The 23759-nt window shown below is 41.4% G+C and overlaps 1 protein-coding gene across 1 annotated transcript in view; it reads left to right on the top strand.

Annotated features, from left to right (window-relative positions):
* The window catches only part of ush2a (Usher syndrome 2A (autosomal recessive, mild)), a 456140-nt gene that overhangs the window by 227585 nt on the left and 204796 nt on the right, over positions 1-23759 (top strand). The window contains exons 39-42 of the mRNA XM_042330430.1: positions 1996-2158; positions 2336-2483; positions 10017-10168; positions 11134-11281. Of these exons, the coding sequence (XP_042186364.1) occupies positions 1996-2158; positions 2336-2483; positions 10017-10168; positions 11134-11281 (611 nt within the window). The remainder of the gene's footprint in view (positions 1-1995; positions 2159-2335; positions 2484-10016; positions 10169-11133; positions 11282-23759) is intronic.

Genomic DNA, 23759 nt, shown 5'->3' with positions numbered 1-23759 from the left:
CTAGTTTTTCCTATGGCAAAATCTCACTTTGTTACCCTTTGAATTGAATATACTGGAGCTTTTAATAGGTGTCAATTTCACATTTATATTAGCCTGTATGATCTGTTTATTCTGGATTTTCTCCTGAGTTGTTTCTAGCCCTATTTTTTAAATAAATTATAAAATCATTGTTTAAAAACTCCTCTCTGGTTTCACTACCTACAATGATAGAATGAATTACTGCCACTATCGACACAGTATACATGAGTAACGTGATAGATTGGTTAGTCAGGCTCATTGTACAGTAACACACTCGATCAGTCATACCAACCACTGGATACATTCATCACTTCTCAAAATGGCTCACATTGAAGGTGGTCCTAGGGGGGCGGGGTCTCTCCTGAGCCCTGGGCCAATTAGAAAAATGTGTGGTCCTAAGGAGTGGTGCCTATTGGGTCTTAGGCCAATTAGAATTGTAAGTGCTCCGAACGGAATGGCCTTCAATGGGGGGCGTGGGCCAATTAGAACAAGAACACATAAATGCCAGTAATGTTTGGGAAATTAATTATTCGGGCGGCAGGGTAGCCTAGTGGTTAGAGCATTGGAAGTGTAACCGGAAGGTTGCAAGTTCAAACCCCTGAGCTGACAAGGTACAAATCTGTTGTTCTGCCCCTGAACAGGCAGTTAACCCACTGTTCCTAGGCTGTCATTGAAAATAAGAATTTGTTCTTAACTGACTTGCCTGGTTAAATAAATAGAAAAATATATGTGTCTGGTTTGGTTTGTGTATTGTTGAGTTGGTGGGGTGAGGTTTCACTGGGGTTTTGTTGTGGTTTTAAGTCAGTCGGGGCAGCAGATAGCATAGTGGTTAGAGTGTTGGACCAGTCACCGAGAGTTTATTCTTAACTGACTTGCCTAGTTACATTTAAAAAATAAGATGTCTCAATAAAGAGCATCACAAGTCAAGTCTCTCTGTTTCTCTTTCACCTTGATCCCTCCTCAGATAGTGGTGTCCTCTGTTCTATATTTACCCAGCTAGTACATAACATTCTGAGAACTACAGTATATGTTGGTGAGAGTGTGGTTGTCCTATGGTTATTTTGCATACAACTTTCCGGGAATGGTTCTTTGGAACATTTTCAGCAAATTTATAGTAATAACTTTCTTCTGTGGGAATTTCAGTACTTCAGTATAACGTTTCCCACAGGTTTCTTCATGGTTTTATTCTATTTAAGTCATGTTCTCAAATTGTTCTGAGAATGTTAGGAAACTTTCCATAAAAACCATAAGGAAACTTTAGTAACGTCTAGAGAACATTCTAAGAATGTTATTTAAAAACATATATATATATATATATATATATATATATATTATATATATTATTATTATATTATGTTCTCAGCATCAACAAAACCCTCTATCTTGTTAAGTTTGTTCAGGTGTGTTGGCCGCACCCACTAATCGGCCCACACCCACTAATCGGCCACACCTGATCTTAATAAGTGCCTGTTTAATTTAAATGGGCTCTGTTTGAATAGACTAAAATGAACAGCTGTGTATGCATAAAAAACATGGCATGCTAGCTCCATCCTGGTGGTGCAGTAGATTAACTCCATGGATAGAAAACAGAGAGTTATAGGTTTCAATTTCACTGATGCTGTGTCACAAAAAAATAAATGTGTTTTCATGATTAATGCCTAAGGAAAATAATTTCCACGTGCCCTATTTGTGCTTGGAGTAAAAAAAAATGACCCAAAATAATCTAGTAGTGTTATTAAAAGTCTTATTGAAACATTCAGTGAAAGTTTTAAGGAAGTTATTCAAAAACCTCCAAATAACCTATAATTTCCATTCCCGAGCATTAATAAAACTTCCTGTCTGTCTGTCTGTCTGTCTGTCTGTATCCCTCCCTCCCTCCCTCCCTCCCTCCCTCCCTCCCTCCCTCCCTCCCTCCCTCCCTCCCTCCCTCCCTCCCTCCCTCCCTCCCTCCCTCCCTCCCTCCCTCCCTCCCTCCAGGTGGTCTCGTCCTGAGCAGGTGAATGGTGTGTTAGAGTTCTACAGTGTGTACCTGTCAGTAGAAGGGGAGGAGCCAGTGTGTGTGTATAACAGCTCGGAACTGTTTGAAGACCACACCCTCCGTAACCTGACACCAGGCACCACCTACAGCTTCACTGTCACTGTGAGTACACACACGTACACTCTCAGTTATATATGAGGATTCAATTATACTGTATCATGTGTTATTACATAACTTTTTGTGTCCAAACGAAACTCACCTTTATCTTGTAAACCTTGTTTCCTGTGTGTATGCATGTTTATACATGTGTGTGTGTGTGTGTGTTTCCCATGTGTTTAGGCGTGTACGGGGGGAGGCTGTTCCTTCAGCCCCCCTAGCGAGGCTCACACAGAGGAGAGCACCCCTGAAAACATCCCTGCCCCCTACGTCACTCCTCTCTCCCCCCATGCCCTCAACATTACCTGGACACCCCCAGACACACCCAACGGTAAAGAGGTGAAGGGTTATGATGGGGGGAGAGGGGGGTGAGGTGGGAATGAGGAACAATTGATAATTGGTTAGCGTGACAGAGAAACAATTCTTCATTGTTTACCATTGGCTGTATAAATTCATATCATATGTACTAGATATATAGTGCCTTCGGAAAGTTTTCAGACCCCTTGACGTTTTCCACATTTTGTTAGGTTACAACCTTATTCTAAAATTGATTAAAAAAAATAAATACTCATCAATCTACACACAATACCCCGTAATGACAAATTAAAAACAGGTTTTTATGAATGTTTGCTAATTTATTAAAAATAAAAAACTGAAATATCACATTTACATAAGTATACATAAGTATACCTTTACTCAGTACTTTGTTGAAGTACCTTTTGACGGTGAGTACAGCCTCGAGTCTTCTTGGGTATGACGCTACAAGCTTGTCACACAATGGGAGGTTCTCCCATTCTCCCATTCCTCTATGCAAATCCTCTCAAGCTCTGTCAGGATGGACAGGGAGCGTTGCTGCACAGCTATTTTCAGGTCTCTCCAGAGATGTTTGATCGGGTTCAAGTCCGGGCTCTGGCTGGGCAACTCAAGGACATTCAGAGACTTGTCCCAAAGCCACTCCTGTGTTGTGTTGGCTGTGTGCTTAGGGTCGTTGTCCTGTTGGAAGGTGAACCTTCGCCCCAGTCTGAAGTCACGCTTCCTAGCAGGTTTTCATCAAGGGTCTCTCTGTACTTTGCTCCGTTCATCTGTCCCTTGATCCTGACTAGTCTCCCAGTCCCTGCCACTGAAAAACATCCTCACAGTAAGATGCTGCCACCACCATGCTTCACCATAGGGATGGTGCCAGGTTTCCTCCAGACGTGACGCTTGGCATTCAGGCCAAAGAGTTCAATCTTGCTTTCACCAGACCAGAGAATCTTGTACCCAAACTAGTTGGTCAATTAAAGGATCATAGGTGGAGGGGAAGTTGGACAGGGATGACATACTGAGGTACACACACTTTGTATTTGTACGTACTCCTCCAGCTCGACACACTGACAGGGACGTTTTGACAGTGCAAAAATGGGAGATGTTTACCAAAATTGAGGGAGGCTAGTCACAGCACTTAACATCTGTTCTGGAATGCTGCACACGTCACAGACACTTTTAGATACGTGATTGTCAAAGTATTGTGAATATGGAGGGAGAGAGAGGATGAAAGGGAGAGAGACCGAGTGAGGGACAAAGAGAAAGAGAGAGAGAGGGGGGATAGAGAGTGAGAGAGAGAGAGAGAGGGAGAAAGAGAGAGATGGGGAAGAGTGATAGAGAGAGAGAGCAATAGAGAGGGGGAGAGAGAGAGCGATAGAGAGAGAGAGTTGGTAAGAGCTTGCTGCTTCTTTAAGTGGATGGCAAGTGCTCTCTTTTGACTGAAGCTGTGAACTGCAGGCTGGGACCACATAGGAGAGAGCTGCCTAGACATGATTTGTTTCTTAAAGTTCACCTTCTTTTAAATTTGGTGTAACATAGCTCAGGTACAAACGCTGACGATCAGTTATTTAGTAGACACTCTTATCAGAACAATGTATGGTAAGTGTATACAACAAAGAGGACAGGATGTCTTAAAAAACAAAATATCACACGTACATTTGCTCTGAGTTAGATAGGAAATCTAGTTGTTGGTAGGAGGAATGCCATCTGTAGCAACACGTGTTGTCAGGGGATGCTCAAAGACAGCACCACGATGTCCACAACGATGTCTGGATGTCTGGACAACAATAGAAAGATCATAAACGTGTGCAGTCACGGTATGGCTTGGTACATGCTCTTAGGAGAAAATACACAGCTTAAAATGAAACTCGCTCTAAATTTGTTCTTGACAAAATTGTATGGTAATCAATACTCTTACTTTAACAGCAAAAATATATTTCCAAAATAAATATGTTCGCTTTCGTGCTGAAAATGTTGATGTCTAACAAATGTATACATTGTTTTATTCAAACACTTTAATTGTATTTGTCTGCCAAATAAATACATTTGGTTCAAAGATCACACTACTTTTTGTAACCTTCCCATCAGAGTTGAGCTCAATTCAGAATGTTTGAATTGACTCCCCACAGCAGGGTGCCTGTTTGGGGCGGCAGGGTAGCCTAGTGGTTAGAGCGCTGGACTAGTAACCAGAAGGTTGCAAGTTCAAATCCCCGAGCTGACAAGGTACAAATCTGTCATTCTGCCCCCGAACAGGCAATTAACCCACTGTTCCTAGGCCGTCATTGAAAATAAGAATTTGTTCTTAACTGACTTGCCTTGTTAAATAAAGGTAAAATAAACTCCCATTCAACTGAGTTGAAAATAGAACATGAGTGTTTCATTGAATCTGACAGGTATACTTCCACATACCAAGAATATATCACTCTTCTCTGGAAACAATGTTCATATACTCTTTTAACCTTAGTGCTTAGAATAGATCATTCTATTTTCTCGACAAAAAATGCAGTTATATTAGACCCTACCTTATATATTGTGTTTTGTATTCTAATGCCACAATCCGTGATTGGTACAAAGATTTTGCAAACTTGTACTTTCTGGATACAATGTAAACCCTATGATATCACTTATACTGTATATGCCTCTTGACCGTCAAACTACTGATCATCCCATTATAACCCCCCAAAAATGTTTTGTTTTATTTCAATGTTTCCAAACAATACAAATGTCAACAACCCATTTAAAACTTATTGGACAATTGCTCTGTCACTTAGCATTAGCCTAGCCTAGCCTAGCCTAGCCTAGCCTAGCCTAGCCTAGCCTAGCCTTAGACTTGTTTACTGAAACGTTAGCTGAAACTCAACTTGATGCTGAAGACGCAGCTAAGCTAATGACAGAGCTATTTTGCCCAACAGTCCTTGCATCCAAAGCCCCCTTAGTGAATTTGACAGGTGGTAAGTATCATTATTCAGATCACAGCTTCTTGTGACGGAGTAGCCATTGGGTGTTGATTTTCAAATTATGGAACTGATGCATTCCAGGAGATGAAGTATTTTCCACAAATTGAACAAAATGTAAGTGATTAATGAAATATAACTTAGATTATTTGAATACAGATTTTGTTTTCCTTGATCATTCATTTTAAGAGTGTCATGAAAATATATTGTTTCAACAATCTTTTCTACCTCTGTATATAACGACATGGTGTTTTATGTAGATGTATATTTGTATAGACCACACCTAATACAGAACAGAAAAGGCATTTGAATTTCACTGAATTTCACTGAATTCAATTATATTTTCTTTCTTTCATTCAAATTGCATTTTTGTATCCTGTTTAACCCTTTACACTCGTGGGAATGGGCCTATATTGATAGGGCTAAATGTAAATGTTTCCTACAGAAGAAATATGAAAAGCATATGCACAACCATGGTAGTAATTGAAAGGGAGTTTGGAGAGTATGGTACCATTATTAGACCAAAGTTGAGGACACAACAGTTCATCTGACAGAAGTTCATCTGACACATTTGACATTTACTGTACTTTTTGCCGTATTTGTTGATAAGGAAATATGAAAATACTCTGAATACCTTCAGTAGCGTGATAAGACTATTCATGGAAAATTTGGGGCAGGCGCAACATAAAACCAAAATATTACAAGGGTTTGAGTGAGTAGTCTACCTGGTGTCTCCAAGTGTCCACACTCCTCTCCAAAGTGTGCAAAGTTCAGAATACTTTTAATACACTTTTATGACTCAAAGAAGAGTCTTCAACTAACTATAAGGTGCCGTTTTGAGCTCTCCAAGCTGTGCCTTTTATGAATTAGAGAAAACACGCTGTAGTTATTTTGTTTGGAACACAACCTGCATCCCCACCATCACACAGTTACTGTTGTTGTTTACGCAGTCCAAGAACAGGCCATTAGAAATCGCAATCTGGGTCACTAGCTGTGTTATAAAATATGATATTACAGTGTTAAGCTTTCACAATGCAATTCGGGCACAGTTTCTTTCCAATAGACAAACACAGACTCATTGTGTTCAGGACAACCCAGGGTATGACGCCATGGCATCTGGTAACTATACATCAAACACAGACTCATTGTGTTCAGGACAACCCAGGGTATGACGCCATGGCATCTGGTAACTATACATCAAACACAGACTCATTGTGTTCAGGACAACCCAGGGTATGACGCCATGGCATCTGGTAACTATACATCAAACACAGACTCATTGTGTTCAGGACAACCCAGGGTATGACACCATGTCATCTGGTAACTATACATCAAACACAGACTCATTGTGTTCAGGACAACCCAGGGTATGACGCCATGTCATCTGGTAACTGTACATCAAACAGAGCGACGATCAACGTTGACACTGTAATGTGACATGAAATGTGAAGTGCACATTTATTTGTAATTATCTCATCTTTCTAAATACATCCAGTCCTCTTCATTTACAGCATTTCCCTCACTCAGACAACAAAACATTTGCAAAAGTTGCCCAATTAGCGGGAGGGATTGGGGCAACTTCTTGCCATGGGCGGTGCTGAAGTTCAGGACGTCTTGTCAGTCAAAACTCATGCAGCGCTGTGAAGAGCAGAGCCAGAGCCCTGATGTCGTGTATAGCATGTTACTGTCCAGCCACTACGTTCCAATTTAGGCATTTGTCAGTGCCCAAATCAACCCCTATACAGGTTAAGGGTTAAGTACTTTAATTAAAATTCAAGAATTGAATTGGAATTTACGAGGCATTCTCTATTCAATTCTGATTTGATTCCAACCCTGCTTCCCATTCATAAAAAGCCAAATTCAGTAGATTCAGAATGACTGAAGACTTCCTCTTGACCCTTTTCATTTCCCTTTAACAGATTCTCTGGATGTTTTGTATACCTTTTAGCTAGCGTTTATGAAGGTAGTTGTAACGGTTCTCTTGTGGTGAAGGAGAGTCGGACCAAAATGCAGCGTGTAGATTTCGATCCATGTTTAATAAACAAACGTAAAACACAAATCAATTATATACACTAAAAACCAAAGAACGTAATGAAAACCGAAACATCCTATACTTGTGTAAACTAATCACCCACCAAACACTCAAAGAATATGGCTGCCTAAATATGGTTCCCAATCAGAGACAACGATAAACACCTGCCTCTGATTGAGAACCACTTCAGACAGCCATAGACTTAACTAGAACACCCCACTAAGCTACAATCCCAATACATACACACCACATACAAAAACCCATGCCACACCCTGGCCTGACCAAATAAATGAAGATAAACACAAAATACTTCGACCAGGGCGTGACAGTAGTGCTCACTTGCTACGTCACATATGTGCAGATACTGTATGTGCAACACGTCATTGGTCTCTCTCTGTCACTGAAATGGCAAGGGGCTGGAACCCAAGTTTGCTAGGGGGCTGGTCCACGTGGGGGGGGGGAATGTAGAGGAAATGCAGCTGCACAGCCTCCAGTGAACAGTCACTTTCAAACTAGGGATTTTGTGGGTAATTAAATTAAAACAGTAATTCTGCTCATAGATTATGTATGTATGAGCTACACATTGACACATTCAGTCCAAAGTGGGAGGTTTAAAAAAAACTTAGTAGTAGCCAAAGTTCCAGAGCATGTCTTTAAAGCTCAGTAAAACCTCACAGTTTTGTCATCTCAATAAGAGCCTTTAGAATACACAGTTTCACATGTTCAGTGTGTTTATAGTGTAAACGATGTGTAAAGTGTGTGTGTCATGTGTAAAATGTGTGTATATTATAGTGTGTATATTATAGTGTGTATAATATAGTGTGTATAATATAGTGTGTATAATATAGTGTGTATATTATAGTGTGTATAATGCATAGTGTGTATATTATAGTGTGTATATTATAGTGTGTATTATATAGTGTGTATAATATAGTGTGTATAATGCATAGTGTGTATATTATAGTGTGTATATTATAGTGTGTATTATATAGTGTGTATTATATAGTGTGTATATTATAGTGTGTATTATATAGTGTGTATTATATAGTGTGTATAATATAGTGTGTATAATGCATAGTGTGTATATTATAGTGTGTATATTATAGTGTGTATTATATAGTGTGTATATTATAGTGTGTATATAACAGTGTGTATTATATAGTGTGTATATTATAGTGTGTATTATATAGTGTGTATAATATAGTGTGTATTATATAGTGTGTATATTATAGTGTGTATATAACAGTGTGTATATTATAGTGTGTATATAATAGTGTGTATTATATAGTGTGTATATTATAGCGTGTATTATATAGTGTGTATATTATGGTGTGTATATAACAGTGTGTATTATATAGTGTGTATTATATAGTGTGTATTATATAGTGTGTATTATATAGTGTGTATTATATAGTGTGTATAATATAGTGTGTATTATATAGTGTGTATATTATAGTGTGTATTTTATAGTGTGTATAATATAGTGTGTATTATATAGTGTGTATTATATAGTGTGTATATTATAGTGTGTATTATATAGTGTGTATTATATAGTGTGTATTATATAGTGTGTATTATATAGTGTGTATAATATAGTGTGTATTATATAGTGTGTATATTATAGTGTGTATTTTATAGTGTGTATAATATAGTGTGTATTATATAGTGTGTATTATATAGTGTGTATATTATAGTGTGTATAATATAGTGTGTGAGCATTTGGCTCCGTAAACCCTCCACGCCTATTAGACGTGATAAATGACAGCCTTGCTAATCTGACAGCCATTTAATATGAAAAAAAACTTTCAACACAATTACCCGATTATCTCGCACTTAAAACCCCTTCAAAAGGCTTTAATTCTTCTCAAAGAATGCGTTGTACTATTCGTCTGGCTGCTCATAATGTGGAGTCAATATGGAGTCCATATGATTTGCTTGGTTCCACACCACTAGAAGTCTGGAGGAGTTTTTCCCAATTTTCCTGGAGATTTGTTGGCTAATCCCACTGGGGATTAAAGTGTGGGAAACATGGAGACAAGCAGGAGAATAAGCTTGTTATGTATTAGGCTTCACATCAACCTGGGCTTATTACAACACTCTCACAACCCTGCAGCCCAAATGGCACCCTATTCCCTATTTAGTGCACTACGGCTCCTATAGGGCTCTGGTCAAAAGTAGTGCACTAATTCGGGAATGGGATGGCATTTTGGATGCACTCCAGCTGAATATGGGACATTTTACGTGTGGAGATGTATTACTGTCAATTTCTTTACAAAGACGTGAAATGGTTTTCTCTGGGCAGACGCATAATTAAAACAGAATAGGTTCTTACCACAAACATGATCTGTTGAGCCCTGTATGGAGGAAAAAGAGACATGCTGTTTCCTTATGAGGCTGTAATAACCTTAGGATAATTCCTTGTGATTGGTTTACTGACAGGGTGTGTGTGTGTGTGTGTGTGTGTGTGTGTGTGTGTGTGTGTGTGTGTGTGTGTGTGTGTGTGTGTGTGTGTGTGTGCGTGTGTGTGTGGGTGCGTGTGCGTGTGTGTGTGTGTGTGTGCTTTCCTCTCCTCTAGGAGTGATCAGCAGCTATGGAGTGTGGATGAACGGTGTGCTGGTCCAGAACTCTACCTCCCTATGGTTCTCTGTTGACCACCTGTCTCCCTGGAGTCTACACAGCTTTAGAGTACAGGCCTGCACCGCACAGGGCTGTGCCCTGGGACCAATGGTGAGTCACATACACACACACACACACACACACACACACACACACACACACATACACATGGATATAATCGAACACATTCACTGTCACGCACACACACTTGCACGTAGTGTGTGTGCGCTAAGCCTTTAGTTGTGCACGGCAGCTGGCAGGCATTATAAAGGTGATTGATTCTAGGGTTCAATAAATGGCCGTCTGGTGACGATGACATTTGGGAGAAATGCCACTCAGGGAGTCAGGGCCTGGGATGGGCTGGGCCAATATGGCTAAACGCAGCACTGCCAACAGGGCACTGCACAGGCTGAAGCCTGGAGGGCAGGATGAGGCACAGAGGGGAGGGGGCTAGAGGGTAAAGGAAGATAGCAGGGGCAGTGGAGGTAGAGGGGCAGGGGAGGTAGAGGGGCAGGGGAGGTAGAGGGGCAGGGGAGGTAGAGGGGGTGGTAGAGGGGCAGGGAAGGTAGAGGGGCAGGGAAGGTAGAGGGGGAAGGGAGGTAGAGGGGCAGGGAAGGTAGAGGGGCAGTGGAGGGAGAGGGGGTGGTAGAGGGGCAGGGAAGGTAGAGGGGCAGGGAAGGTAGAGGGGGTGGTAGAGGGGCAGGGAAGGTAGAGGGGGTGGTAGAGGGGCAGGGAAGGTAGAGGGGCAGTGGAGAGGGAGGGGCAGGGGAGGTAGAGGGGGAAGGGAGGTCGAGGGGGAAGGGAGGTAGAGGAGGAGGTAGAGGGGCAGGGGAGGTAGAGGGGGCCGGGAAGGTAGAGGGGCAGGGAAGGTAGAGGTGCAGGAGAGGGGGAGGGGAGATGTCTGCGATTTTTGAACTGTCTGTAAAAGCACTGATGATGATGATGATAATAATAATGTGTCTTTCCTTGCGTGTTTGTGTGTGTGCGTGTTTATGTGTGTGCGTGTTTATGTGTGTGCGTGTTTGTGTGTGTGCGTGTTTGTGTGCGTGTGTGCGTGTGTGTGTGTGTGTGTCCAGGTGGAGAGGCGTACGTTGGAGATGGCCCCAGTAGGTCCTGTGGTGCTGGAGGTTGATAGTGAAGGACCTACCTCTCTCAGGGCCAAGTGGAGCCAGCCAGCCACACCTAGTGGGAACATCACCTATACACTACTGTACACACACACAGGTAACACACACACACATGAACGTACACACACACACACACACACACACACACACACACACGTACTCTACACAGATAGAGGTTACTCACACACAGTACTCTACACAAAACTAGGTAACAAAGACAGTTTGCACACTTGGTAAATATTTGCTTTAAAGTGATTTCTATAATAAATTGGTATAAAGATATAATGCCCACTCAACAACAGCCTACTAAGCATGACAGCAATAAAGATTGCCTCTCAAAAAGTGACTTAATAACGACAATGAAATTAAGACAGAATGGGCTATTTGGCCTGTTTGTAATTTGCGTGGTGTGTATTGTCAGCGGTATTCGGGGTGTAAAATGTGCTTATTTGATGAAAGTTCTAGACAGGGGTTAAGTGCCACTTCACTTGGTCAGCTTCTGGCCCGGACTCACAGAGTAATCATCATAGACACACACGCGCGCAAGCACACACACACTCTCTCCCACACACACCCTCTCTCACACACACACTCAATGAAGCAGATATACACTCCACTATGTATTTATTTGGACAGTGAAGCTAAAACGTTTAATTTGTCTCTATACTCCAGCATTTTAGATTTGAGATCAAATGTTTCATATGAGGCGACAGTCCAGAATGTTTTACTTGAGGATATTCCTTTACATATTATCAGTGTTTCTCTGTAACTTTCTCATTCACGATTCATGTATGATGTCCGTAATCATAGTAGCGTCCACAGGAATGTAGAGGTGTTCTGAAACATATTCTATTATTTTTTACAATACAAGTGAAATGACACAATACAATATTTACCATTAATTTCTAATGCATCCAAAAAGTTTGTAGAGTCACAAACTTGATGTAGTTATTGTGTGCTAGAAATATGGGATCAAATACTAAACTTTTAACTACTTTACACTATAAGTGAATTTTTCCGAATACTTAAGTATTCAGACCCCTTGGATTTCATAGGAATTTTCATTTAGTTCAAAATGTGTATTCCTTTGCTATGTGTTTTTTGCAGTATTACTTTAGTGCCTTGTTGCAGACAAGATGCACGTTTTCCAATATATTTGTATTTTTCTTTTCACTGTCATTATTGTGTAGTCACTACAATGTTCTCCCATCACAGCCATTGAACTCAGTAGCATGTTTCAAAGTCACCATTGGCCTCATGGTAACACTCCTGAGCAGTTTCATTCCTGTCCTGCAGCACAGTTCAGAAGGATGACTGTATCTTTGATGTGTCTGTGTGGTTTAATACATCATCCACAGCATCAGTATTAACTTGACCATGCTTAAAGAGATATTCAATGTCTGATTTGTTATTGTTACCCATCTACCAATCACTGGTCTTTGAATCTGTGCTTGAAATTCAATACTTGACTGAGGGAAAGGGGATATGTAGCCAGTTGCACAACTGAATTCATTCAACCAAAATATGTCTTCCGCACTTAAACCCAACCCTCTGAATGAGAGATGTGGGGGGCTGCCTTATGAGACGCCCACGGTGCAGTTGTTGTGGGGGTTAACTGCCTTGATCAAGGTTAGAACAGCAGATTTTTCCACCTTGCCGGCTCTGGGATTCAAACAAGCAACTTTTCGGTTACTGTCCCAAAAGTCTAACTGCTATGCTGCCTACCTCTCAGACCGACCTTACAGCTGTTGTATGTATGGGGTACAGAGGAAGGGTTAGTCATTCAAAAATCATGCCAACCCTATTATTTCACACAGTCCATGTAACTTGTTAAGCCAAATTTTATGCCTGAATTAATTTAGGATTGCCTAAACAAAGGGAAAAATATTATATTTTAGTTATGATTATTATTATTTTTCTTAATTAAAAAAAAAAAAAATCTTCCACTTTGACATTACAGAGTATTTTGTGCAATTGTTGACAACAAATTACAACTCAATCCATAACAATCTTTCATTTCTAAATGGTAAAACAGCTATGTATGAAAGCACCCTCAAATAAAAGGTGACATTCTGTACTGTTGCCTCATATGAAACATTTGATCTCAAATCCAAAATGCTTGAGTATAGAGCCAAATTAAAAGTTGTACCTTCACTGTACAAATACATACGGAGGGGAGTGTATACCATTTTAGGGGATAGAGCCAGAGAGGAGAGTGGAGAGTGAGACAGAGAGGGGAGAAGGCACACGAGGAGAGCTAGAGGAGGACAGTAGATAGTCGGGGGTAGTAATCAGTGTGTAGAGATGGTAGTGACCTCTCTCTCAGCGAGCAGAGAGACCTGTGTGTTACAGCACTGCTTTGATGTCTCCTTCACACAGGAACACACAGATTAGGAGGAGGGATGAGAGCCAGGGAGGAAAGAGAGAGATGGAATATTGCTTTATCTACCCCTTTGATATACACTGCCTTTATCTGCGTGTCGAGGTCTGTGCGCGTGCGTGCGTGTGTGTGCGTGTGTGTGCGTGCATGTGTGTATGTGTGCGTGTGTGTATGTGTGCGTGTGTGTATGTGTGTGTATGTGTGCGTGTGTGTGTGTATGTGTGCGTGTGTGTATATGTGCGTGTGTGTATGTGTGCTGTGTATGTGTGCGTGTGTGTGCGTGCGTGTGTGTGCGTGCGTGTGTGCGTGTGTGTATGTGTGCATGTGTGTATGTGTGCGTGTGTGTGTGTATGTGTGCGTGTGTGTGCGTGTGTGTATGTGTGCGTGTGTGTGCGTATGTGTGCGTGCGTGTCCGTGCATGTGTGTGCGTGTGTGTATGTGTGCGTGTGTGTGCGTATGTGTGCGTGTGTGTGCGTGCGTGTGTGTATGTGATGTAGAAGATTGGGTAGATGTGCATGTCTTAATATTCAGGACCTTTCATTTCCTGTCAGCCACAGTAACCCTCTCTGTGTATCCATCACCTCTCCCTTCCCATCCTCTCCTCCTCTATGTCCAGACTAAGGGCAGAGAGGCAGCGTCTTTTACATGTTAGTATGGTAGTAAAACTGGCCCTTATGTCACAGCCAGCCAGGAGGGACCTATTACATATGACAGGCCCGATCAACAGACAGACACACACACACACACACACACACACACACACACACACACACACACACACTGTGTGATGGCGAGAGAGAGAGTTATTCTCCCTGACAAGGCTGATCAAGAGGCCCAGACCAAGCCAAGCATTATTAAATATTGACTCATGTTTTGATTTATGTAGAGCTGTAGGAAGAAAGCTCTTTTTAACCACTCACTATTCCTCACTGCTGAAATTCAGCCATCACTCTCTCTCTGTCGGGAAATACAGAACATGAACACGGCAGCCTTTTACTCATGAAAGAGGGAGTGAGAGGGGGAGAGAGAGGGGAAGAGAGAAATCGAGAGGGATATAGATAAGTAGACAGAGAGAGAGAAGGAGAGAGAGAAAGGAGAGAGAGAAAAAGAGTACTTGCACTTCAAAAATCTGAGACGGATGCTTTCATGTTAGCGTTTCATTTTACAAACTGCCAACAGCAGACTAGGTAAATTGGAAGCAATTGTAAGATTTAGAAAGCGGACCAGGGCCGGGAGTTGGGGAGAGAGAGGGCTGTCTGGGGAATCCAACTCACGTTAATTCATTAAGCTTGTTTATTTTTGCTTAAGCTGTGAAATGTTATCAGGTTTTTTTTGCCTTTCTGTGTTTTCAGAGGTAATAGAAGATGAGGAGTTGTGCCAAGTTAGCAGTATGGTATCACAGTAGTCTCACTCTTTCTCCCTCTCTTTCTCCTTCTGTCTCTCCTCCTTTCCTCTTTCTTTATCTCTCTCTACATCATTATTTTATCTCTCTTATTTCCCTGACTCTCTAACCGTCCATCTTTCTATCTGTTTCTCTCTCTGTCTCTCTCTATGCCTCTGTCTGTCTCTCTCTGTCTCTCTCTATGCCTCTGTCTGTCTCTCTCTGTCTCTCTCTATGCCTCTGTCTGTCTCTGTCTCTCTCTATGCCTCTGTCTGTCTCTGTCTCTCTCTATGCCTCTGTCTGTCTCTGTCTCTCTCTATGGCTCTGTCTGTCTCTGTCTCTCTCTATGCCTCTGTCTGTCTCTGTCTCTCTCTATGCCTCTGTCTGTCTCTGTCTCTCTCTATGCCTCTGTCTGTCTCTGTCTCTCTCTATGCCTCTGTCTGTCTCTGTCTCTCTCTATGCCTCTGTCTGTCTCTGTCTCTCTCTATGCCTCTGTCTGTCTCTGTCTCTCTCTATGCCTCTGTCTGTCTCTGTCTCTCTCTATGCCTCTGTCTGTCTCTGTCTCTCTCTATGCCTCTGTCTGTCTCTGTCTCTCTCTATGCCTCTGTCTGTCTCTGTCTCTCTCTATGCCTCTGTCTGTCTCTGTCTCTCTCTATGCCTCTGTCTGTCTCTCTCTGTCTCTCTCTCTACGCCTCTGTCTGTCTCTGTCTCTCTATGCCTCTGTCTGTCTCTGTCTCTCTCTATGCCTCTGTCTGTCTCTGTCTCTCTCTATGCCTCTGTCTGTCTCTCTCTGTCTCTCTCTCTACGCCTCTGTCTGTCTCTCTCTGTCTCTCTCTGTCTCTCTCTGTCTCTCTCTCTCTACGCCTCTGTCTGTCAATTCAATTCAATTCAATTCAAGGGCTTTATTGGCATGGGAAACATGTGTTAACATTGCCAAAGCAAGTGAGGTAGATAATATATAAAGTGAATATATAAAGTGAAAAACAACAAAAATTAACAGTAAACATTACACATACAGAAGTTTCAAAACAGTAAAGACATTACAAATGTCATATTATATATATATATATACAGTGTTTTAGCAATGTACAAATGGTTAAAGGACACAAGATAAAATACATAAGCATAAATATGGGTTGTATTTACAATGGTGTGTGTTCTTCACTGGTTGCCCTTTTCTCGTGGCAACAGGTCACAAATCTTGCTGCTGTGATGGCACACTGTGGAATTTCACCCAGTAGATATGGGAGTTTTTCAAAATTGGATTTGTTTTCGAATTCTTTGTGGATCTGTGTAATCTGAGGGAAATATGTCTCTCTAATATGGTCATACATTGGGCAGGAGGTTAGGAAGTGCAGCTCAGTTTCCACCTCATTTTGTGGGCAGTGAGCACATAGCCTGTCTTCTCTTGAGAGCCATATCTGCCTACGGCGGCCTTTCTCAATAGCAAGGCTATGCTCACTGAGTCTGTACATAGTCAAAGCTTTCCTTAATTTTGGGTCAGTCACAGAGGTCAGGTATTCTGCCGCTGTGTACTCTCTGTGTAGGGCCAAATAGCATTCTAGTTTGCTCTGTTTTTTTGTTAATTCTTTCCAATGTGTCAAGTAATTATCTTTTTGTTTTCTCATGATTTGGTTGGGTCTAATTGTGCTGTTGTCCTGGGGCTCTGTAGGGTGTGTTTGTGTTTGTGAACAGAGCCCCAGGACCAGCTTGCTTAGGGGACTCTTCTCCAGGTTCATCTCTCTGTAGGTGATGGCTTTGTTATGGAAGTTTTGGGAATCGCTTCCTTTTAGGTGGTTATAGAATTTAACGGCTCTTTTCTGGATTTTGATAATTAGTGGGTATCGGCCTAATTCTGCTCTGCATGCATTATTTGGTGTTCTACGTTGTACACGGAGGATATTTTTGCAGAATTCTGCGTGCAGTCTCAATTTGGTGTCTGTCTCATTTTGTGAAGTCTTGGTTGGTGAGCGGACCCCAGACCTCACAACCATAAAGGGCAATGGGCTCTATGACTGATTCAAGTATTTTTAACCAAATCCTAATTGGTATGTTGAAATTTATGTTCCTTTTGCTGGCATAGAATGCCCTTCTTGCCTTGTCTCTCAGATCGTTCACAGCTTTGTGGAAGTTACCTGTGGCGCTGATGTTTAGGCCAAGGTATGTATAGTTTTTTGTGTGCTCTAGGGCAACAGTGTCTAGATGGAATTTGTATTTGTGGTCCTGGTGACTGGACCTTTTTTGGAACACCATTATTTTGGTCTCACTGAGATTTACTGTCAGGGCCCAGGTCTGACAGAATCTGTGCATAAGATCTAGGCGCTGCTGTAGGCCCTCCTTGGTTGGTGACAGAAGCACCAGATCATCAGCAAACAGCTGACATTTGACTTCGGATTCTAGTAGGGTGAGGCCGGGTGCTGCAGACTTTTCTAGTGCCCGCGCCAATTCGTTAATATATATGTTGAAGAGGGTGGGGCTTAAGCTGCATTCCTGTCTCACCCCACGACCCTGTGTGAAGAAATGTGTGTGTTTTTTGCCAATTTTAACCGCACACTTGTTGTTTGTGTACATGGATTTTATAATGTCGTATGTTTTACCCCCAACACCACTTTCCATCAGTTTGTATAGCAGACCCTCATGCCAAATTGAGTCGAAGGCTTTTTTGAAATCAACAAAGCATGAGAAGACTTTGCCTTTGTTTTGGTTTGTTTGGTTGTCAATTAGGGTGTGCAGGGTGAATACATGGTTTGTTGTACGGTAATTTGGTAAAAAGCCAATTTGACATTTGCTCAGTACATTGTTTTCATTGAGGAAATGTATGATTCTGCTGTTAATGATAATGCAGGGGTTTTCCCAAGGTTACTGTTGACGCATATTCCACGGTAGTTATTGGGGTCAAATTTGTCTCCACTTTTGTGGATTGGGGTGATCAGTCCTTGGTTCCAAATATTGGGGAAGATGCCAGAGCTAAGGATGATGTTAAAGAGTTTTAGTATAGCCAATTGGAAATTGTTTGTCTGTATATTTGATCATTTCATTGAGGATACCATCAACACCACAGGCCTTTTTGGGTTGGAGGGTTTTTATTTTGTCCTGTAACTCATTCAATGTAATCGGAGAATCTAGTGGGTTCTGGTAGTCTTTAATAGTTGATTCTAAGATCTGTATTTGATCATGTATATGTTTTTGCTCTTTATTCTTTGTTATAGAGCCAAAAAGATTGGAGAAGTGGTTTACCCATACATCTCCATTTTGAATAGATAATTATTAGTGTTGTTGTTTGTTTAGTGTTTTCCAATTTTCCCAGAAGTGGTTAGAGTCTATGGATTCTTCAATTACAATTACATTGAGCTGATTTCTGACATGCTGTTCCTTCTTTTTCCATGGTGTATTTCTGTATTGTTTTAGTGATTCACCATAGTGAAGGCGTAGACTCAGGTTTTCCAGGTCTCTATGTTTTTGGTTGGACAGGTTTCTCAATTTCTTTCTTAGATTTTTGCATTCTTCATCAAACCATTTGTCATTGTTGTTAATTTTCTTCGGTTTTCTATTTGAGATTTTTAGATTCGATAGGGAAGCTGAGAGGTCAAATATACTGTTAAGATTTTCTACTGCCAAGTTTACACCTTCACTATTACAGTGGAACGTTTTACCCAGGAAATTGTCTAAAAGGGATTGAATTTGTTGTTGCCTAATTGTTTTTTTTTTGTTGCTGTTTTTTTAAACTCTGCTTATTAAGTTTTGAACATACACACACACAGACAAGACAAAGCAATATAAATAATATACTCAACTAGAAAAAAAAATAAAAATAAAAATACAAATAAAAAAATAGCTTTAAAGATACCATACTTTAGACAAGTTAAACACACCAGGCAGAAGGCTACAGAGGTTAAAGGGCAATCTATAGTACAGGGACAGAGCAAACACCTCACCATTGTTCCTGTAAACAGTCAAGGGATAAGGGTGGAGAAATGCAACCACTCACAGAGAGTCATGGCCACAGACGGACCATCCACTGGACCAAAAAAAAGTTGCTTTAAAATAAAAAAATAAAATGATTATTCATGTAGGCGTGAACAAAATGTAAAAATAACTGGGAAAAACAAGCTCACACTTCAGTCTCTGCCTGGGCAAGATGAACAAGGCATCTGCGGATCACAATCAATAAGCACATGGACCTTAATGCCCCCCCCCCCAGCAAAAACTCAGAGAGAAGCTCCTCCAACCCTTAAGTCACAGACTTATTTTAGTATTAATTGGAATGCCATCAGAGGATGGATTGTTTAAAGTAAGACCGGAATGGAGCCCAAGCCTCAAACAGTTTGGGGTTCCCACGTGAATTGAATTGAATTTTTTCTAGTTTCAGAGAGCACAACACATCCCTCACCCAATATTTATAAGATGGGGGAGCTGCCATCTTCCAGTTCTGTAGTATTAGCCGTCTAGCTAAAAAAGTTGTATAAGCAACAGTGTCCGACTGGATTCTTGATAGGGGGGTACCCATGGGCAGTACTCCAAAAAGGGCTGTAAGGGGAGACGGATCTATAACAGTGTCATATATATCAGAGAAACATTTAAATATTAATTCCCAGAACCCTACAGTTTATGACAGCCCCAAAACATATGCAACAGTGTGGCTGGTTCCACTTTACATCTGAAACAGGTAGGATCAAAATCATAGAATATTCTTCCAAGTTTGGCTGTGTCTAGTGCTAAAAGACGACAAGTGCACCCTGTGCAGCACAGATTCCCAGGCGTCTTCCCCAAGTTCCTCCCCCAAATCCTTTTCCCATCGAGTCTTTAAAGACACCAAAGAAGGGTTCTGTAAGTCATGAATGATTGCATATACATCTGAAATTGCGCCCCTAGGAAGCTTGTTCAGCTCCAAGATGCTCTCTATAGCTGTATTCGCAGGACTATTGGGAAATCCAGGTGTGTTAGCCCTGACAAAGTTTCTAGTCTGGAGATAGCGGAAAAAGTGGGATTGGGGAGATTGAACTTTTCCCGCAGCTGAGAAAAAGAGGCAAATGTATCATCAAAGAATAATTGGGCTAGCGAGGAAAGGCCTAGTGAGTGCCAAATGCCAAAAGCCCCATCATTCAAAGATGGAGGAAATAGAATGTTCTGATTGATTGGGCCTGATAGAGAAAAGCCTCGGAGGCTAAAGGCTAAACGGAACTGATTCCAAATTTTAAGAGACTGCTTTACAATTGGGTTGGCACACCTTTTACCTAGGGACACTGGGAGAGACGAGCACAGCACAGAGGAAAGTGCTGCAGGTTTACACAATTCAGACTCCATCTGGACCCAGAGTGGTCTAGGGCCAGTAGGATCAGTCTGCAGCCAGTACAGAACGGCTCTGAAATTTGCAGCCCAGTAGTATATGTCTGAAAATTTGGTAGAGCTAAACCCCCCAATGACCTAGGCTTCTGTAAATGTTTTCTACCAATCCGTGGTACCTTGCGATCCCAAATAAAATGCATGAATGTTTGATCCAGTGAAATAAAAAAAGATTTTGTAATAAAAATGGGTAAACATTGAAATAAATATAAAAATTTGGGCAACACATTCATTTTAATGACATTAATCCTTCCGATAAGAGAAAGGGGTAGCGAATTCCAAAAAGTAAAAGATTGTTTCAATCTGTCTGCCAGAGCAACAAAGTTTTCCTGAAACAAATTTGAATATTTCCTTGTCACTTTTACTCCCAAGTAAGTGAATTGATCCCGGACAATCCTAAACTGAGAACTTGTAAAAGAGCACTTTAAAGCAGCCTTGTTTACCGGAAAAAGCTCACTCTTGCCTAGATTCAGCTTGTACCCTGAGATTGATCCAAACTTTTTAAGAACAGATAGGGCACGTGGCAATGAGGTATCGGGGTTGGAGATAAACAAAAGGAGGTCGTCAGCATATAGCGAGACTTTCTGCACCCTGCCCGCCCTGATTATGCCTTGAATGGCATCATTAGAGCGTAGTGCAATGGCGAGAGGCTCGATTGCCAAAGCAAACAACAAGGGGGAGAGTGGGCAACCCTGTCTGGATCCACGGGAAAATAGTCAGAGGACAAGTTATTAGTCAGTACCGAAGCCATGGGGGAAAAATAAAGAATCTTTATCCACGCAATGAATTTGGGGCCAAAGCCAAATCTATAAAGGGCAGCTGTTAGGTAATCCCACTCAACGCGGTCAAACGCTTTTTCGGCATCAAGTGAGACCACCACCTCCGGGTCCTCCAACGCTGGGGAGTACAGTATATTCATAAGGCGCCTAATATTGAAAAATAAATGCCTATTTCTCACAAAGCCAGTCTGGTCAGAGTGTATTACTTGGTGCAGCAAGCCTTCCATACGGATGGCTACAAGCTTAGCTAGGATTTTGTAATCACAGTTTAAAAGCGAGATTGGGCGATAGGATCCACATTCCAGGGGGTCTTTGTTTTTCTTTAGTAGTAATGAAATTGAAGCCTGATAAAACTAGGCGGTAGCTTTGAAGTATTGAGGCACTCTGCAAAGAGAGACTAGGCGGTAGCTTTGAGATTGAGGCACTCTGCAAATAGTCGAGACAAGAATGGGCAAAGCAGACCAGAAAACGTCCTGTAAAATTTGGTTGGAAAACCGTCCGGACCTGGTGATTTACCCCTTTTCATTGGGGACACTGCTGTTGCAATCTCCTCAAGCGTAAATTCTTCTTCTAGACAGTCATGGGAGTCTGTATCAATTGAAGGCATATTCAAGCCATTAAAGAAGGAGTCAATCAGCAAGGGGTCTTGAGGGGATTCAGAGGTGTATAGCGCAGAGTAAAATTGTTTAAATTGATCATTGATCTCTTTATGTATAACTGTGGTGGCACCAGACGGGGTCCTTATTTGTGGGATTAAACGTGAGGCCTCAGATTTACGGATCTGATGCGCAAGGAGTTTACTGGCCTTGTCGCCTTGTTCATAGACTTTGTATCGAGCTCGCAAGAGTAACTGTTCAGCTTGCCTGATAGAAAGCTCATCAAATTCAGATTGGAGTAGTTGGCGCTCTTTATGCAGATCAGAGGAAGGATCCGTAGCATACTTCTCATCCAATGTGGCTATGGACTCGCTCAGGTCCCGAAGTCGCTGGGAGTGAACTCTGTTTTGGTTGGCTGTATAAGAAATAATTTGGCCACGTAGGTATGCTTTGAGAGACTCCCATATGGTAGAGCAGGACATACCTGGTGTTGAATTAGTTTCTAGGAATAAGGTGATTTCAGAAGAAATGAAATTGACAAACTCCTTATCTGAGAGTAAAATGGGGTTGATACGCCATTGATAACACATAGGAGGTCGCTGGGGAAACTCTAGTTCAAGCACTAATGGTGAATGGTCAGAGATAACAATACTCTCGTAAGTACACCGCCGAAGGTTAGGCAGAAGTTTTTTGTCCAAAAAGAAGCAATCAATCCGGGAGTATGTTTGATGAACATGAGAATAAAAGGAATACTGTCTATCTGTAGGATGTAGGAAACACCAGGCCTCAAACATAGCATATTTCTGAAGAAAGAATTGAATAAGTAGGGCACATTTAGATGGGCCTGTATTTGTTTGTGAGGACTTGTCAAGAACTGGGGACATTTTACAGTTGAAATCCCCCCCTAAAATCAACAAATGAGAATCTAAATTGGGAATAGCAGACAGAAAGGAAGAAATGAAACTTGTGTCATCCCAATTGGGAGCATAAACACTAGCCAAAACAAGAGGGGTAGAAAACAGTTCACCGGTTACTATGACGTATCGTCCCTTAGGATCAGCAATAACCTCAGAAGCTACAAAGGGAGTAGCTTTATCAACCAGAATAGCAGCACCTCTTGATTTGCTATGAAAGTTTGAGTGGAACACTTGACCAACCCAGTCCTTACGCATCCTAAAATGCTCACCAGTCCTCAAGTGAGTCTCTTGTAGAAATGCAATATTTGCATTCAAACCCTTTAAGTGTGTCAACACTCTCTTACACTTCACCGGGTTGTTAACCCCTTTGGTATTCCAAGAAATGTACTTGATCGTATTATTTCGGCCCCTCTGGGCATTCCCGTTATTCAACCCTGTCATTAGAGCATAGAATGGAAAAGCAATGAGCGCCCAAAACCCCCAGAATAACTTGTCTCAGAGTAATAATGTACGGTGGTAAATGTTTGGAAAAAGTACAGAAAAAAAACTAAAAAGACAGAATGACAACATTAGAACTGAACAATTCACCCTGCCCCCCACCCTCTCCCCCCATCCCAGACAATACCTCCCCAAACGAGGTACAAGCCTAAATAGAGCATGTTCTCTTCGCACAGTATGTCTGTGAGAGTGCGGTCTTAAACCTAAACCCACAGTCCCGCTCTTTAAAGTCGCATTTTGTTAGTGGATCGAGCAGCAAAAAGAAAGATTTGTATGTATTTAAAAAAACAAAAAGGCGAATCCCCTGTGCAAACGGAATGACAAAAGCACCACTTGTAGATGTATATAATTGTATTCCCAGTCTTATAAGAGGCATTGAGAGAGAAAATAAATGAAATGTATAAAGGCTCTCAGCCAAAAATCTAATTTGAAGTAAGGAAATCGTAGTAAGACAATCAAAAATAATAGTAATTATAATAGTAGTCTAGTTGAAGCTGAGACAGCTTACAACCAATACCAAAAAACTACGTGTGCTGAACGTTTGCTGGGCATAAATGACGCTCAAAACTTTTAAAATTAAAGTGAGGCCCCAAAAACCGTGTAGCCTCGGGAGACATTTACTGTTTACTGGGTCAATGCAAACGGATGCGGTAAACAAATAACCCAAAATATTTTGAGTCA

Source organism: Oncorhynchus tshawytscha, linkage group LG11, assembly GCF_018296145.1.
Source record: "Oncorhynchus tshawytscha isolate Ot180627B linkage group LG11, Otsh_v2.0, whole genome shotgun sequence".
In the NCBI taxonomy this organism is placed as follows: Eukaryota; Metazoa; Chordata; class Actinopteri; order Salmoniformes; family Salmonidae; genus Oncorhynchus; species Oncorhynchus tshawytscha.
The sequence above is the reverse complement of the archived record's forward strand: the minus strand, read 5'-3'. Positions and strand labels throughout refer to the sequence as shown.